The 18,111-nt window shown below is 44.3% G+C and overlaps 1 protein-coding gene across 2 annotated transcripts in view; it reads right to left on the reverse strand.

The window, feature by feature from the left end:
• Positions 1-18,111, reverse strand: part of LOC112240156 (low-density lipoprotein receptor-related protein 2-like) — an 88,090-nt gene that overhangs the window by 24,130 nt on the left and 45,849 nt on the right. For both annotated transcript variants that reach the window (XM_042315200.1, XM_042315199.1), the window contains exons 21-27: positions 16,137-16,246; positions 15,764-16,030; positions 15,391-15,606; positions 14,642-14,871; positions 14,279-14,408; positions 13,979-14,172; positions 1,020-1,206 (exon numbers count right to left, since the gene is read on the reverse strand). In XM_042315200.1, coding sequence (XP_042171134.1) covers positions 1,020-1,206; positions 13,979-14,172; positions 14,279-14,408; positions 14,642-14,871; positions 15,391-15,606; positions 15,764-16,030; positions 16,137-16,246 — 1,334 coding nt within the window. The remainder of the gene's footprint in view (positions 1-1,019; positions 1,207-13,978; positions 14,173-14,278; positions 14,409-14,641; positions 14,872-15,390; positions 15,607-15,763; positions 16,031-16,136; positions 16,247-18,111) is intronic.

An 18,111-nucleotide genomic window follows, 5' to 3' on the forward strand; every position in this document is an offset into this window, starting at 1 on the left:
CCCATAGGGCCCCGCAGAGAGACAGCAGGGTAACCCATAGGGCCCCGCAGAGAGACAGCAGGGTAACCCATAGGGCCCTGCATGACCAAAGATTTTAAAAACTACACCATGTCCAGAAAATTCTGTTAGGGTCAGTTGATTTTTTACCAACTGGTCATGTCAGTGAGAAACAAAGTTAGCATTGGACCTGGTCTCAGCCTACGAAAAGGATCCAGAGTTTCACCCAACCAGGTGATTGCGATCAGGATAAACTCCAGGCCCCAGAAAAGACAGGTATGAATTTTGCCACACCACGTTTAGGGTCTGTGGTGCCACCTCTACTTTAAATACTATAACTTGTAAATGTCTAAAGAGCATAGCGTAACAGTCTTAAGACAACATATAAGATTCCATTACTGCATAGTTTATAACTTTTACTTACCTAGTTAAATAAAAATGAACGGGAATATTAACCATGTATTGCTTCAAAATATGTTAAAACGCTGTCAACTACCTTGTCCATTTCCCATCTGAGTCGGTTTATGTATTAGTCTTGATTAAATGTAGGGTTAAGGAGTGGTTTCGCAGACAGATTTCACTTGGTCCCAGACTAGAAATTATATTGGCTGGATATTTTCCATTGACCTTGCTTTTTAGTCCAAGACTAGGCTTAATCTGTGTCTGGGAAAACCTCCCCATAATGTTTAAGTGAGTGGAATGATGTCTAACATGAAAAAATATGTTTACATGTCCAGGTACATTAATGGGGTAAACCTACTCTAAGAGTATGTATTAGGCTGTTTGAAAATGTTTGAATCCTAATCAACCCATCCAATGGGAGTACATCGGTTGTGGAGGTATAGTAGATGAATTAAGCTTCAGTATTCTAGCAGTAGTTAAGCCATTTATTCTGAAAAGTCTAGTTTCTGCATAGGTCAAAATAGCTTTTGCATTTCCTTTCTTTATTGGCTTGTGACAAAGTAAATATTTCACTAAAACAATGTATTAATTACGTTCAAGCAAAGACACGTTTGGAGTACCTTGGGTCTTGCAGCTGTGACCATTTGGTTCCAGCAGATATCCATGGTGACAGCGACACAGGAAGGAGCTGCGGGTGTTAAGGCAGGTGTGGCTGCAGACAGGTGGTAGGACCTCATTACACTCGTCAACATCCACACAGGACAAACCGTTAGCCTGGAGCCGGAAGCCTGCAGCACAGATGCACCTCTGTAGGAGACAGAAGGACCACATGTCAGCCACACTTCTGTAGGCCAACAAGTTGGGTTTTGTTTTAACTCACCGGTCCATGGGGGCTTAGGGCTTGTGGCATTGTCTAGGGCAAGTGACTAGGGTTAAGGCGTGTTGTGTGGCATGGTCTAAGGTGTGTAGCTAGGGTGTGGTGGGGGTCATCGTTGGGCTGCGGGTGTGAAAGATTCAGCAGTCTACAGGCATTACATTTAGCTAAAACATTCCTGTAGCTCTGTTGGAATAACTTTAATAGATCACTGACAACTTCTGGAAACGGAAGATGCTCTACATTGACATAAGTTCAGCTTATAAATAGCCCACATTTACATATGTAGCCAAAGAAACAAGGGTTCATGAAACTGATAACTTGCTAGTAACAGATGACATTCATATTCTGACCATCTGAAACTCACTAAGATAATACCGTTGATGATACAGCAGAAATCCCTGGTTATAACATCTACCGAAAAGACAAATGCCAATGGGGCGGTGTTGCGGTCTATATTCAGAACCACATTCCTATAAAGTTGAGGGGATCTCATGTTAAATACTGTTGAAGTAATGAGGCTACTGGTTTACCTCCACCTAAAGACCATTCTGGTGGGAAGCTGCTATAGACCAAGTGTTATCAGCCAGTATCTGGATAACATGTAAAATGCTTGATATGTTATCACAGGTGTATTCTCTGGGTGACCTAAATATTGACTGGCTTTCATTAAGCTGCCCAGTCAAGAAAAAGCTTCACACTAGTGCCTGCAAACAAACTGGTTCAGGTTCAGTAAACCTAGATATACAGATATATACAGCACAGGAGATATACAGCACAGGAATGAAAACATGTATTGATCACATCTTCATTTATGCTTCAGAAATCTGCTTTAATGCATTAAAGCAGATTTCTGAAGCATAAGTGAAGATGTGATCAATACATGTTGTTTTCATTCCAAATCCATTGGATGTAGTGACCACAATATGGTAGCTATATCTAGGAAAGCTTAATTTCCAAAGGCTGGGCCTAATAGTGTGTATAAGAGGGCATACAAAAACATTTGTATTGATTCCTATGACGTAAATAATATTTGCTGGTCTGGTCTGTAATTAGGAGCAACCAGATGCTGCATTTGACAACAAAAAAAGTTCTCAATACATCGCACAGACAGGAATAAAGAATTCTCCGGGAAGATGAGACTGATGAGTAGTTAATCATGACACACATGGTGTGAGTCCAGGTACATTAATTCACCCGACCTAGAATCAAATGCCGACCATATACCATCAAGAGAATTCTCTTTGGTTATAGTCACAGTGTATATGTTCCCCCTCGAGCAGATACGACGGCCCTCAATTAACTACACTGGACTTTGTGCAAACTGGAAACCACATATCCTGAGGCCGTATTTATAGTAGCTATTTATAGTAAAAAAGCAGGTCTGAGGAAAATGCTACCAAAGTTCTAACACATTGCCTGTAGTACTCGCTCTTCAAAAACTCTCGGCCACTATTACTCTCCCTTCTGGGATGCCTGCAAGGCCCTCCCCCGACCTCCGTTCGGCAAGTCATCTCAAAACTCCATTCAGATTTTCCCTTCCTATAGGCAGAAACTCAAACAGGAAGTACAAGTGGTCTTGCAGGTCAATTCAACCCTGGTCTGACCAATCGGAATCCAAGCTTCAAGATTGTTTTGATCAAGCGGACTGGGATATGTTCCGGGTTGCCTCAGAATAACATTGATTATTATACTGACCAGGTTCATCAGGAAGTGTATTGGGTATGTTCTCACTCACTATTAAAACCTACCCAGTCCAGAAACTGTGGATAGATGGCAGCAGTTGCACAAAACTGAATGTGCGAACCACCGCATTTAACCACGGGCAAAGGTGACTGGAGTCATGACTGTCCTGGAAGGATCCAAATAGGTCAGATCAGCTTGGCAATAAATAACTTCAGCCAGACCCCCTTTCAGTCGCAGGGGGGGAGAGGGGAACTGGTGGGGGGGGGTGACAGCTAACACCCTGATGTAAATCAAGTACATGAACTTTCAGCCATCTCCCTCCAAATTCACACAGGAATATGCCTTTGTTACAGACATTCGCCCGCTGAAACTAACACGTTCTAAAGCAAATACTGTCACAATATTTTTAACATAGAATGTGGGGAATGGTCAGAGGCGATCTAAAGAATGTCATTTGTGACCCGATTCAGGAAACTAGGCATATGTCGCAAGTCACGACTTCACAGGAGAGATATTTGAACAAATCTCTTTGGGAAGTAATTGCATTCGAACATGAACTTTCGTACGATTAAAATGGTTAAATTAGGAGCCTTATTGGTTAAGCCACAAAACACTAGCAACCTTCCCATTAGCCATGATTCGCTGAGATGAGTGGGCTGGACATGCCAAGAGAGGCATTCAGATTTGTCTGCCATATTGAAGACTATCTATTTGAGCTCATCAGACTTGGTAATCCTGTTTAATGCAGCTTTTTTTTAAGTAGTGGGGCTGCATAAGTGTTGCTCTCCATTTTTTGGAGGATCACGTTTTGAAATCAGTGGAATTAGAGTATGATAGCTAAGGAGACGTAGAAAATACCAATCTTAAGATTACATCTTCAAACTAAGGGAAACCGTGGTATTGCATTCCTGACAGGGAGACGCGTCCATGATGCATGTTGATGTATACAGGTAAGATAACATGTATCCGAATATAGCTAGCTTTCTAATTCCGACAAAGTTGTTTCATTTCAAGATAAAGTGGACTGTTAGCTAGCTAATGTTGGCTGGCATTACTTGTTTCCCAGAGCCGTTTGCTTTTCTAGTTAGAGCCTAATGTTAGCTAGCTAACATTGGAAATGGTTGGTTAGCCCCCAGCACTGTGGCATTGCTGCCACTTCGTTCATTGTTGTTTAACTAGCTAATGTTAGCTGGCTGCCTCGTTAGCTTACGTTATGTGACGAGTCTACAGCATCCATTGAATATGGCTGCGGTCAGTAAACGTTGCCAGCAGAGCGGTTTAGGCTGTTTATGTTATCCAGAGGTAAACAAATCGGCCAGAGAGTCAAATGTGCGCTCCAAGAGCAAAACGGGATGGGTGGGGATAAAGCATAAGAGGATGTGAACGATGCTGAATGGTGTAGACAGAGCCTTTCACTAGGTACCAAAACATTCAAAGACCATTTTCTCAAGTGGGTTTACAAGTTGAGTTTACAACTTTCAAAGCAGAATTACTTTCCAAAAACAATCACATTGCTACATAAGACCAAATCCAGGTGGTGAGTCACATTGGCTCATTTTGTGATGCCATTAAAAATAGAGGAAATACTGTGACTTGAAACGTATACACACTGTGTAAAGTGTCCATCCTCTTAAGTTGTGTAAAATATGAACAGTGTTTGTTGATAATGTGATCGTGGAGGGCCACGCGGAGGGGGTGGTCAGAAACGACAGAACTTTTCTGGAAAAAAGTGCTTCTACACCTGCATTGCTTGCTGTTTGGGGTTTTAGGCTGGGTTTCTGTACAGCACTTTGAGATATCAGCTGATGTACGAAGGGCTATATAAATAAATTTGATTTGATTTGATCAATTTCCTCTTAGAAACTTTTCTACAACTTTGTAAAACTAGGCACCGCCCCCTTAATAAAGGTCAGATGGCATGTCAGCCTCATGAACTGTCCCTTTTGAAGAACTGTATAAAATGTTTAATTAACCTAGACCAGAAAGGCGGCGCGCTGCAGCTAACGTCTAAAGTGGTTTGAACTCTGAAATCTCAACGAGGTAGAGGCGAGAAGCTCACCTCCCGGACAAATCACTGTTACAGCTGATTAGCTGCCCTAAGTATCTAGAAAAGTGAATTTAAGTGAGACCATTCTACTACTCAACACCCCACTAGTAACCATTGACACGGCTGGCTAGCTTATCTTCAATGACTCATTTTCCAGAGCGAATGGAAGAACAGATGGATGGGGACCCCTTTTGGACAATCAGAGCGTTACAAGTGTGCCTTGGAAAGGCCCAACCAACCCCTTTCCAAGGCCCTGTAAGAGAAATACACTAAGAACCAAATACATTCATGATTTTACTCCAAACAGACGGTGGTTCGTGTGCAAAGTACATTACTGTGAGAGTAGTTTCTAAATGTACCAAAGTATTATGTCTCTACCTCTTGCCCTCCATGTCTTTTCTAAGAAGCCACCATATCATTGTCAGTCCGCTAGGGACCTGTTTCTAATGTTTGAAGTGTGTATGTATATCCTGTGTAACCATTTAGTTAGCTATTATTAAATAAACCAATTTGTGTAGCACTGAATCATAAGGCTTTTGCAGATGCAGGAGGTTATGACTTTTCAGAATGATGATATGATACGAGATTATGATTTTAAAGGTTGACCATTTATGGATGTGATAGTAAAGACATTTAGAGTATATCGGGAGATGGTAACTCTTTAAACAGCTCGTGGTGCCCCAAATCCCAATGAGTTAATAGTTACATGATTAATTCAATTCAGTAACAATTAAACAGTTAGTTGATCAGATAAAAAGTAAAGTTTGACACTGTGAATATGGCAGAATACAAACAGTTTAGTTATGCCCTACGTGAGGCAACCACAGGCAAAACATCAGTACAGAGACAGTGGCGTCCCTATTCAACTCAGACATGTAGCATGGACTCCAGACAATCACGGATTACAAAGGGAAAACCAGCCACGTCGGACACCGACGTCTTGCTCCAGGACAAGTTAAACACCTTCACCCTCTGAGGATAACATGGCACCACTGACGCAGGCCTCAGGGACTGTTGGCTCTCATTCTCCGTGGCCGACGTGAGTAAGACATTGAAGCGTGTTAACCCTCGCATGGCTGGCAGCCCTGACATCCCTAGCCACATCCTCAGAGACCAACTGGCTGGAGTGTTTACGGATATATTAAATCTCTCCTTAGCCCAGTCTGCTGTCCCCATTTAATTCAAGATGATGTTCCTGTACCCAAGAAAACAAAAAGGTAACTAAATGACTATCACCCCGTAGCACTCACCTCCACCATACCTGACACCCTAGACCCACCTCAATTTGCATACAGTCCCAAAAGATGATGCAATCGTCACACTGCAAATGGCCATGTCCAATCTGGACAAGAGGAATACTTCCAGTACCAGTCAAAAGTTGGGACACCTACTCATTCAAGGGTATTTCTTCTTTACTATTTTCTACATTGTAGAATAATAGAGAATCCATCAAAACGGTTGTAACCCCCAAGCATTTTACATTAGATTCTTCAAAGTAGTCACCCTTTACCTTGACAACTTTGCACACTCTTGGTATTCACTCAACCAGCTTCATGAGGAATGATTTTCCAACAGTCTTGGAGTTCCCACATATGCCGAGCACTGAGGTCCATCCCATCCCAAACCATCTCAATTGGGTTGAGGTTGGGTGAGTGTGGAGGCCGGGTCATCTGATGCAGCACACCATCACTCTCCTTGGGAAAATAGCCCTTTCTAAATAATTGTCAGCTGCAAAGCACCCCCACATCACACCTCCATGCTTCAGGGTGGGGAAAAAACAAATCAAATTGTATTTGTCATACACACATGATTAGCAGATGTTAATGCGAGTGTAGCGAAATTGTCTACACGTGGAGAAAATCTGTTCACCTACTGTCTCAGACACAGCGGTTGGAACCAAAAATCTCAAATTTGGACTCCGACTAAAGGACAAAATTCCACCACTAATGTCCATTGCTCGTTTTGCTTGGCACAATCAAATCTCATTCTTATTGGTGTCGTTTAGCGGTTTCTTTGCAGCAATTTGTACATGAAGGCCTGATTCATGCAGTGTCCTCTGAACAGTTGATGTTGAGCTAGGTCTGTTAATTGAACTCTGAAGCATTTCTTTGGACTGCAATATCTGAGGCTGGTAACTAATGAACTTATCCTCTGCAGCATAGGTAACTCTGGGTCTTCCTTTCCTATTGTGCTAAATACTTGACATTTCCCAGATTGACTGACCATGTCTTAAAGTAACAGACTGTTGTTTCGCTTTGCTTATTTGAGCTGTTCTTGCCATAATATGGACTTGATCTTTTACCAAATAGGCTATCTTCTGTATACCACCCCTACCATTGTCACAACACAATTGACTTTTAAGCTGGTATTTTATGTAAAAATGCGATTCATTGATGACAGCTCAGCCTTCAACATCATAGGATGTTGGTCCGTCAGCAAGTCCAGGGTGGGGTTCAGCTTATCCTCTAAGCTCATTAAGCTCGGGGCCCTGAGTCTAAACCCCACCCAGTGCAAACGGGTCCTGGACTTGCTGACAGACCACCCCCAGGTGTTGAAGGTAGGACAACACTGATCCTCAACACAGGGGACCCCTCCTGTACTCTGCTCAGCCATGACTGCATGGCCACTCACACCTTCAACGTAATCATCAAGTTTGCAGACAACAGTAGTAGGCCTGATTACCAACAAAAGACAGCCTACAGGGAGGAGGTGAAGGTCCTGGTGAAGTGGTGCCAGGAAAAGAACCTCTCAACGTCAAGGAGACGATGGTGGACTTCAGATATAGCACTCCCCCATCCACATCAACGGGCAGCAGTGGAGAAGGTGAAAGGCTTAAAGTTCCTCAGTGTACACACTGACAAACTGAAATGGTCCACAGTGTGGTGAAGGCGCATCAGCTCCTCTTCAACCTCAGGAGGCTGAAGAAATTTGGCTTGTCACCTAAAACAAACTTTTACAGCTGCGCAATCGAGAGCATCCTGTCGGGCTGTATCACTGCCTGGTACTGCAACTATACCGCCCACAACAGCAGGGCTCTCCAGAGGGTGGTGCGGTCTGCCCAAAGCATCAGTGGGCTAACTACCTGACCTCCAGGACACCTACAGCACCCGACATCACAGGAAGGCCAGAAAAGAGCATCAAGGACAACCACCCGAGCCACGGCCTGTTCACCCAGCAATCATCCAGAAGGCGAGGTCAGTACAGGTTCATCAAAGCTGGGCCCAAGAGACTGAAAAACATCAAAGCCATTACGCTTAAAAAGCCATCACTAGCCAGCCTCCAACCAGTACCCTGCCCTGAACTCAGTCATTGTCACCACCCACTTACTCAACCCTACAGAGGCTTTTTGTACATAGACATGGAATCCCTGGTAATGGAACTGATCACTTTAATGTTCACATACTGTTGTACTCATTTCATATGTATATACTGCATTTTAATCCATGCCATCCTGTTGACCTATTGCTGTATACACACACTATTCTACAGATAAAATATTTAGTATATCCACATACTGTCTCATACAGCCCCTTCTAACCACCCATATTTACACTCCGGACTCCAACGTTGCTCATTCTAGTATTCATATAGGTCTTAATTCTATTATTTTTTCTTTCAGATCTGTGTGTACAGTTGTGAATTGTTAGATATTACTGCAGTGCTGGAGCTAGGAACACAAGCATTTCTCTACACCCGCAACACCTGCTAAATATGTGAAAGTGTATGTGACCAATACAATTTGGATGGAAACTGAGGATAACTGGACGATATTGCCACTCCTATTTGCCATATCTTCATTCTAAGCCTACAAGATAGTGAGCCCTCATTCCTAGAGGGAAGCAAAAGTAAAGCCCCCTTTACTGGCTCAAATAGCCTGTTAACAAACCTTTGTATCAAGGCAATCAAAAGTTTACTATGCTATTTTACAGTAAAGAAATGTACATGCTTGTAGAGAAAGGCATACAACATACATGCCACTTACAAAAATGACTGATTGGCTGAGAAACGTATGAAAACATTGTGGGTGCTATTTTGTTAGACTTCTGTGCAGCTTTTGACATTATCGACCACAGTCCGCTGCTGGATAAACTTGTATTATGCTTTACAACCCCTGCTATACTGTGGATAAAAAGTTAGACAGCTATCAGAGGGTTTTCTTTAAAGGAAGATGTTAACGCAACTGTAGCAAAATGCTTGTGCTTCTAGTTCCGACAATGCAGTAATACCTAAGACGAAGTAAATGTGTGGAATAAGAATACGTAATTATAAAAATACGGATGAGCGATGCAGAGCAGCATAGGCAAGATTCAGTAGATGGTATAAAATACAATATATACACATGAGAAGAGTAATGCAAGATAATGTAAACATTAAAGTGACTAGTGATCCATTTAATAAAGTGGCCAATTATTTTGAGTATGTATGTAGGCAGTAGCCTTTCTGTGCTAGTAATTGCTGTTTAACAGTCTTGATGGAAGCTGTTTCAGTCTCGGTCCCAGCTTTGATGCACCTATACTGACCTTTTGAAAAATGTATTTCACCTTTATTTAACCACGTAAGCTAGTTGAGAACAAGATCTCATTTACAACTGCGACCTGCCAAAGATAAAGCAAAGCAGTGCGACAGAAACAGGGTGGAATGAAATGGAATAAACAAGAAAAAAGTCTATATACAGTGTGCAAATGGCATGAGGTGGTAAGGCAATAAATAGGCCATAGTAGCAAAGTAATTATAATTTAGCAGATTAACACTGGAGTGATAGATTAGCAGATGGTGTGCAAGTAGTGATACTGGTGTGCAAAAGAGCAGCAAAGTAAATAAAAACAATATGGGGATGAGGTAGGTAGATTGGATGGGCTATTTACAGATGGACTATGTACAGCTGCAGCAATCAGTTAACTGATGTTTAAATTTAGTGAGGGAAATGTAAGTCTCCAGTTTAAGTCTGAACTGTCCAGAGTAGTGATGCTAGTCAGGCGGGCGGGTGCAGGCATCAAACGGTTTAAAAGCATGCATTTGGTGTTGCTAGCATTTAAGAGCAGTTGGAGGCCACAGAAAGAGTGTTGTATGGCATTGAAGCTCATTTGGAGGTTAGTTTAGTGTCCAAAGAAGGGCCAGATGTGTAGTCTGCGTAGAGGTGGAACAGGGTGTCACCCACAGCAAGAGCAACATCATTGATTATATACAGAAGAGTCGGCCCGAGAATTGAACCCTGTGGTACCCCCATAGACTGCCAGAGTTCTGAACTGTCTGCGAAGTAGTTGGTGAACCAGGCGCGGCAGTCATTTGAGAAACCAAGGCTATTGAGTCTGCCGATAAGAATACTTTGACAGTTGAATGCCTTGGCCAGGACGATGAACACAGCTGCACAGTACAGTCTTTTATCAATGGCGGTTATGATTTAGTTTAGGACCTTGAGCATGGCTGAGGTGCACCCGCAACCAGTTCAGAAACCGGATTGCACAGCGGAGAAGATGGAGGGATTCCAAATGGTCAGTGATCTGTTTATTAACTTGGCTTTCAAAGACTTTAGAAAGGCAGGGCAGGATGATAGGTCTAACAGTTTGGGTCTAGTGTCTCACCCTTTGAAGAGGGGGATGACCGCAGCAGCTTTCCAATCTTTAGGGATCTCGGAGAAAAAGAGAGGTTGAACAGACTGGTAATAGGAGTTGCAGAGCGGTTGGCGTAGCCAAGAGGAAAGCATGGCCAGCCGTAGAGAAATGCTTATTGAAATTGATTATCATGGATTTATCGGTGGTGACCGTGCCGCCTAGCCTCGGTGCAGTGGGAAGCTGGGAGGAGGTGCTCTTGTTCTCCATGGACTTTAGTGTCAAAGCATTTTCGTTTTGCAGGCAATGACCGCTGACATCCTGATTGAAAACTGCATAGGTGTATTTGGAGGGCAAGTTGGTCAGGATAATATCTATGAGGGTGCCCATGTTTTCAGATTTAGGGTTCTACCTGGTGGTTTCCTTGATAATGTGTGTGAGATTAGGGTATCTAGCTTAGATTGTAGGACTACTGGGGTGTTAAGCATTTAAGGTCAGAACGAATAAACTCTGAAGACAGATGGGGGCAATCAATTCACATATGGTGTCCAGGGCAAAGCTGGGAGCTGAGGTGGGTCTATAACAGGCAGCAAGAGCGAGACTTATTTCTGGAGAGTCATTTTTTCAATTAGAGGTGCAAACTGTTTGAGCATAGACCTGGAAAGTATGACAGAACTTTGCAAGCCATCTCTGCAGTAGATAGAACTCCCAAAGGGGGAGGAGTTGCAATCTTGACAGAAAATGTTGTAGTTGGGTATGGAAGTCTGAATTTTTGGTGGCCTTCCTGAACCAGGATTCAGACATGGCAAGGACATCAGGGTTGGCGGAGTGTGCAAAAGCAGTAAGTAAAACAAAGTTAGGGAGGAGGTTTCTGATGTAACATGCATGAAACCAATGTTTTCGATTACATTAGTGCCTGGGGACACGCAGGGCCCTGGATTAGCCTCCACATCACCCGAGGAACAGAGGAGTAGGGTGAGGGTACGGCTAAAGGCTAGCAAAACTGGTTGTCTAGTGCGTTGGGGACAGAATTAAAGGAGCAGATTTCTGGGCGTGGTAGAATAGATTCAGGGCAAAATGTGCAGACAGGGGTATGGTGGGGTACAGGTACAGTGGAGGTAAACCCAGGCATTGAGTGATAAGAGCGGTTGCATCTCTGGACATGCTGGTTATACTGGGTGAGGTCACCGCGTGTGTGGGAGGTGGGACAAAGGAGGTATCTAAGGCATATGCAGTGGGACTAGGGGCTCTGCAGTAAACTAAAACAATGATAATTATCCTAAACAGTATACAAGGCATATTGACATTTGAGACAAAGCGAGGCATAAAGCAATCACAGGTGTTGATTGGGAGAGCTAACTAAGTCAACGGGTAAGACAACAGCTAATCAGCTAAGTCAACAACAGGTTCAATGGCGATGAATGGGCAGAGAGGGTCGGTTAACTACACACAGGGCCTGAGCTCGGGGCTAGGGCCGACAGAAACAAAGGTAAACAATGTAGAGTACCGTGATAAATTAACAGTCCAGCAGGCATCAGCTATGTAGCAAAGTAATCATAGGGTCCAGTGTAGAGCAAGAGATGAAATAGGGGAACGCTAGGTCGTTACTACGCTAGTACGCGGGAGCAACGGCGTTTAAAGTTAGAGGTCCGGGGTAAATAGAAGCATCTGCGCCGTCGTCCAGCAAAGGTCGGTTGAAGGCACAGCTGATGAAATTACATCTGCGGACCAGTCGTGGTGGTACGAAGGGACCTGGCGAAAGAGGTATTGTAGTTGTGGTAATTTTGTTTGCTAGCCGGGAGATGAGTCTGGCTCAGGGCTAACTTCGGGGCTGGGTCACTCAGTGGCAGCTAGCTGTGATGATCAATGGTCCAGGGTTTATGGCAGAAATCTGGCGTTGTAGTGGAGAAAAACAGTCCGAGGCTGGCAGGTATTATCCAGGCTAAAAAAACAGCTGGTGCCTGAGCAGAGGGTAAAGGCCGCTAGCAGTGGCTAACAGTGACTAAATGGCTAGTAACTTAACTAATTAGCTGGCAACCTTCTGATGAATGTTTTGGCTATAGGTTCTAAAGAAATTGCGGATCCGTGTCACATTGAGTGAGGCGGGTTACCGGAAGGTATGTTTATTTTAAAAATGGAAAAAGATATTGAAAAACAAATTGGAATATAACCTAAAAGACCAAAAATATGAAAGTAAACGAGAGGACAACAAACCACGTCTGCACTGCGATGCCATCTTGCCTTCTGGATGTTAGCGGGGTGCATAAGCAGCGGCTCAGGTGGTTGTTGTCCTTGATATTTTTGGCCTTCCAGTGACATCGTGTGCTGTAGTTGTCCTGGAGGGCAGGTAGTTTGCCCCCGGTGATGCGCTGTGCAGACCGCACCACCCTCTGGAGAGCCTTGTGGTTGTGGGCGATGCAGTTGCCATATCAGGTGGCGATACAGCCCGACAGGATACTCTCAATTGTGCATCTGTAAAAGTGTTTTAGGTGGCATGCCACATTTCTTCAGCCTCTGCGTAAAGCCAGTGTGTATGCGGAGGACTCCACACCATACACGTCAGCTACTACAGCGAGTGAAATCTCTGCAACCCTTAAAGAGCTGCAGTTAGTTTCAGAATGGGTGGCAATAAATAAGTTAGTCCTAATATTTCAAACTAAAAGCAAGTTAAGGTGACTAAACTGCTTTGAGTCAAACTATTGTGAACTGTCATTTTCAAAACATTGATACAACAGTAGCTAAGATGGGGAGAAGTATGTCCATAATAAAGCACTGCTCTGCCTTAACTATCAACAAGGCAGGTACTACAGGCCCTAATTTTGTCTCACCTAGACTACTGCCCAGTCGTGTGGTTGGCTGTCAAATTACAATCGGCTCAGAACAGGGCAGCACAGCTGGCACCTAAAATGTACACAGAGCTAACAATAATAGCCAATGTCAATTGGTCATGGATCAAAGTAGAGCTTTACTTCATCACTACTTGATTTTGTAAGAAGGGTTGACATGCTAACTGCACCAAGGTGTCTGTTTAAAATACTAGCAGACAGCCCAGACAGCCATGCATAATCCACAAGGCATGCCACCAAAGGTCTCTTCACAGTCCCCAAGTCCAGAACAGACTATGGGAGGCGCACAGTACTACATAAAGCAATGACTACATGGAACTCTATTCCACATCAGTTAACTGATGCAGCAGTAGAATCAGATTTTAAACAGATAAAAATAAACCTTATGGAACAGCGGGGACTTTAAGGGTCACAAGCATACACATACTAACACGTACTCTACCCACACGTAACATGGATTTTGGTGTGTAGATGTGGTAGTAGAGTAGTGTCCTGAGGGTACACAATGTGTTGTGAAAAGTGTTAAATGTAATATTACGCAGGACCGGGTTTGAAAACCCTGGGTTGGGGTACTAACCGGTCCGTAAGGGGTGCTGAGACAGTGCTGGTCACATTGGGGGGTCCCAGGGCTGGAGCAGTTATTGGTGGAACAACCGTGCCCCTCGTCAGATCCATCAGGACAGTTGATGATTTGGTCACAGAGCAGGGAATGGTCCACACACTCTCCACTACCACACTGGTAAAGCTGGTTGGAGCACTTCAACTGGTCACCTACAGTAAAACAACAGACTGGTCCACACTCTCCACTACCACAGCTGGTTGGAGCACTTCACCTGGCCAACTACAAATGTAACCATAACCCTTTGTGTAAGCTCACATCCGGCCTCGTCACTGTAGTCCTCACAGTCTTTCTGTCCATCACACCTCCAGGTTGCAGGGATACACTGGGTCTTAGAGACACAGCTCCACTGGAACTCCCCACACGTCACTGGAGACACCTTACAGTTCTGAAGTTTACCCAGAATTTAGAGATGGGTTAAGGTAAATTGATTGTGAGAGATTATGGAAATTAACCTAGCATGCTAGTTTGTATTGGTTTCCAAAACTACCTTGGACTTCCTTAATACTGGTCATGGAGCCATAAAAGTGGTATCCATGAGTTCATCTGGCTGTGAGCAAGTATATAAATGTTTTGCACAATCATTTTAAAGTGAAGGTTAATATTAGGCGGGTTTCTCACCATCTCATCTGAACCGTCCTGGCAGTCCTGTTCCCCATCACACAGCCATTCCTCCACAAGACATTCGTGGCTGTTTGGGCAGCGGAGCTCCGGGGGACAGTGGGGGGGTTTGGCACAGCCCACCTCGTCAGAATGGTCTCCGCAGTCAGCATGGCCGTCACAACGGAGAGCCTCAGACACACACTGACCATTACTGCACTGATACTGCTGCTGGCCACAAATAATTGCCACTGGGAGGAGAGCGAGATGGCAGAAGCAGAGGAGAGCAATGATTGCAAAAGACTAAGTAGAAATGGGTTCTAAACAACGTGGAGTGGAAATGGGTTCTAAAAAACGTGGAGTGGAAATGGGTTCTAAACAACGTGGAGTGGAAATGGGTTCTAAACAACGTGGAGTGGAAATGGGTTCTAAACAACGTGGAACCACATCAGTGGAAATGGGTTCTAAACGTGGAACCACATCAGTGGAAATGGGTTCTAAACAACGTGGAACCACATCAGTGGAAATGGGTTCTAAACAACGTGGAACCACATCAGTGGAAATGGGTTCTAAACAACGTGGAACCACATCAGTGGAAATGGGTTCTAAACAACGTGGAACCACATCAGTGGAAATGGGTTCTAAACAACGTGGAACCACATCAGTGGAAATGGGTTCTAAACAACGTGGAACCACAACACCCATATCAGTGGAAATGGGTTCTAAACACCCATTACAATGGAAATGGTTTTTAGAGATCAGGCTCATACCACAGTCTTGCTCATCAGAGCCGTCCACACAGTCTCTCTCTCCATCACAAATGAAGGTTTCTGGGACACAGCGGCCATTGTTGTCACAGCGATGACTGCAGCTCTTGGTGGGCTTGAAGCAGTCCATTTCATCAGAACGGTCCTGGCACTGGGCCTTCCCATCACACACCTGCTGCTGGTCGATACACTTCTTCCCATGAGCACACTGGAACTGACCTGAGGTAGGAACCAATGAGCACACTGGAACTGAGCTAACAACCAATTAGCACACTGGAACTGACCTAAGGACATTGATATGAATGGATGGATTTGTGCTGAAACTGGCCACTTGTGATTAAACACATTACACCAGATCAAGAGGTGAGTTTCTGACCTGCTTTGCAGAGGAGCTCACAGTCCTGTTCATCTGATCCATCCTTACAGTCCACCTCTCCATCACAAACATGGCTATGCAGGACACACTCTCTCCCATCCTTGCACAGTCTGGAACCCATACGGCACTTCAGGGGCGCAGTTTGGGATGTTGGAGCAGCTATCGTTGGACAGCCAATCTCATCTGAGCCATCATGGCAATGAGCGCGTCCATCACAAACCAGACTCCTCTCAATACATTTCCTCCTGTCCTTACACCGGAACTCACCTGGGAGACACACATAAGAGGGACCATGAAGAAAGGTTAAGAGGGTTTAAGGGGTTTTCTGGGTGGCAAAGCAGTATCAAATATCAGAAAGCATTAATATATCTACCTCGGTTTGGACATTTAGTTATGCAGGACTCCTCATCAAAACCATCAGGGCAGTCTCTCAATGTGTCACACAGCTGAGTTTGGGAGATGCACAAAGTTGAGCCCCGACACATCACTGATGGACTGGTACAGGTCTGAGCCAGAGTTGGCAGGACAGGAGGAAGGGCCTTGTTAGAATCTAGGGAGAGAGGTTACATTAGATTAATTTAAAGAGACTCTCCTCATCCTTCTGTACCAACTGTCCAAGTAGTCAGCAGTGTCTCACCACAGCCTTCCTCATCAGAGCCGTCCGAACAGTCTCTCTCTCCATCACAGAGGAAGGTTTCTGGGATACAGCGGCTATTGTTGTCACAGCGATGACTGCAGCTCTTGGTGGGCTTGAAGCAGTCCATTTCATCAGAACGGTCCTGGCACTGGGCCTTCCCATCACACATCTGCTGCTGGTCGATACACTTCTTCCCATGAGCACACTGGAACTGACCTGAGGTAGGAACCAATGAGCATACTGCAACTGAGCTGAGCTAACAACCAATGAGCACACTGGAACTGACCTAAGGACATTGATGACTGGATGGATTTGTGCTGAAACTGGCCACTTGTGATTAAACACATTACACCAGATCAAGAGGTGGGCTTCTGACCTGCTTTGCAGAGGAGCTCACAGTCCTGTTCATCTGATCCATCCTTACAGTCCACCTCTCCATCACAAACATGGCTATGCAGGACACACTCTCTCCCATCCTTGCACAGTCTGGAACCCATACGGCACTTCAGGGGCGCAGTTTGGGATGTTGGAGCAGCTATCGTTGGACAGCCAATCTCATCTGAGCCATCATGGCAATGAGCGCGTCCATCACAAACCAGACTCCTCTCAATACATTTCCTCCTGTCCTTACACCGGAACTCACCTGGGAGACACACATAAGAGGGACCATGAAGAAAGGTTAAGAGGGTTTAAGGGGTTTTCTGGGTGGCAAAGCAGTATCAAATATCAGAACGCATTAATATATCTACCTCGGTTTGGACATTTAGTAATGCAGGACTCCTCATCAAAACCATCAGGGCAGTCTCTCAATGTGTCACACAGCTGAGTTTGGGAGATGCACAAAGTTGAGCCCCGACACCTCACTGATGGACTGGTACAGACTGGCTGAGCAGGAAGAATATCTGGAATGGTTGTAGTTGGAGCCAAATAAGCTGTAGTAAGTGGAACTGGAGATTCTGTAGGCAGAGAGTATTAACAAGATAATGGACAAGCCTTTTACACTCTACCCAGAACAAGTCTAATGAAGCGTTAGTTTCCCCAAAACAATTCAGCACAAAGGGTTAGACTGTAGGTAACATGTCTCACCTGCTAATATACAAGCTAGTAAACATTTTCCACTGTCAAATCAAATTTTATTTGTCAGATACACATGGTTAGCAGATGTTATTGCGAGTGTAGCGAAATGCTTGTGCTTCTAGTTCCGACCCTGCAGTAATACACAAGTAATCTAACAATTTCACAACAACTACCTTATACACACACAAGTGTAAAGGAATTAATAAGAATATGTACATAAAAATATATGAATGAACGATGGCCGAACAGCATAGGCAAGATGCAGTAGATGGTATAGAGTACAGTATATACATATGAGAAGAGTAATGTAAACATTATATAAAGTGGTATTGTTTAAAGTGGCTAGTGATACATTTATGACATCAATCTCTCATTATTAAAGTGGCTAGAGATGAGTCACTATGTTGGCAGCAGCCACTCAATGTTAGTGATGGCGATTTAACAGTCTGATGGCCTTGAGACAGAAGCTGTTTTTCAGTCTCTCAGTCCCCGCTTTGATGCACCTGTACTGACCTCGCCCTCTGGAGGATAGCTGGTTGAACAGGAAGTGGCTCGGGTGGTTGTTGTCCTTGATCTTTTTGGCCTTCCTGTGACATCGGGTGGTGTAGTTGTCCTGGAGGGCAGGTAGTTTGCC

This window comes from Oncorhynchus tshawytscha, unplaced genomic scaffold (assembly GCF_018296145.1).
Source record: "Oncorhynchus tshawytscha isolate Ot180627B unplaced genomic scaffold, Otsh_v2.0 Un_contig_6771_pilon_pilon, whole genome shotgun sequence".
In the NCBI taxonomy this organism is placed as follows: Eukaryota; Metazoa; Chordata; class Actinopteri; order Salmoniformes; family Salmonidae; genus Oncorhynchus; species Oncorhynchus tshawytscha.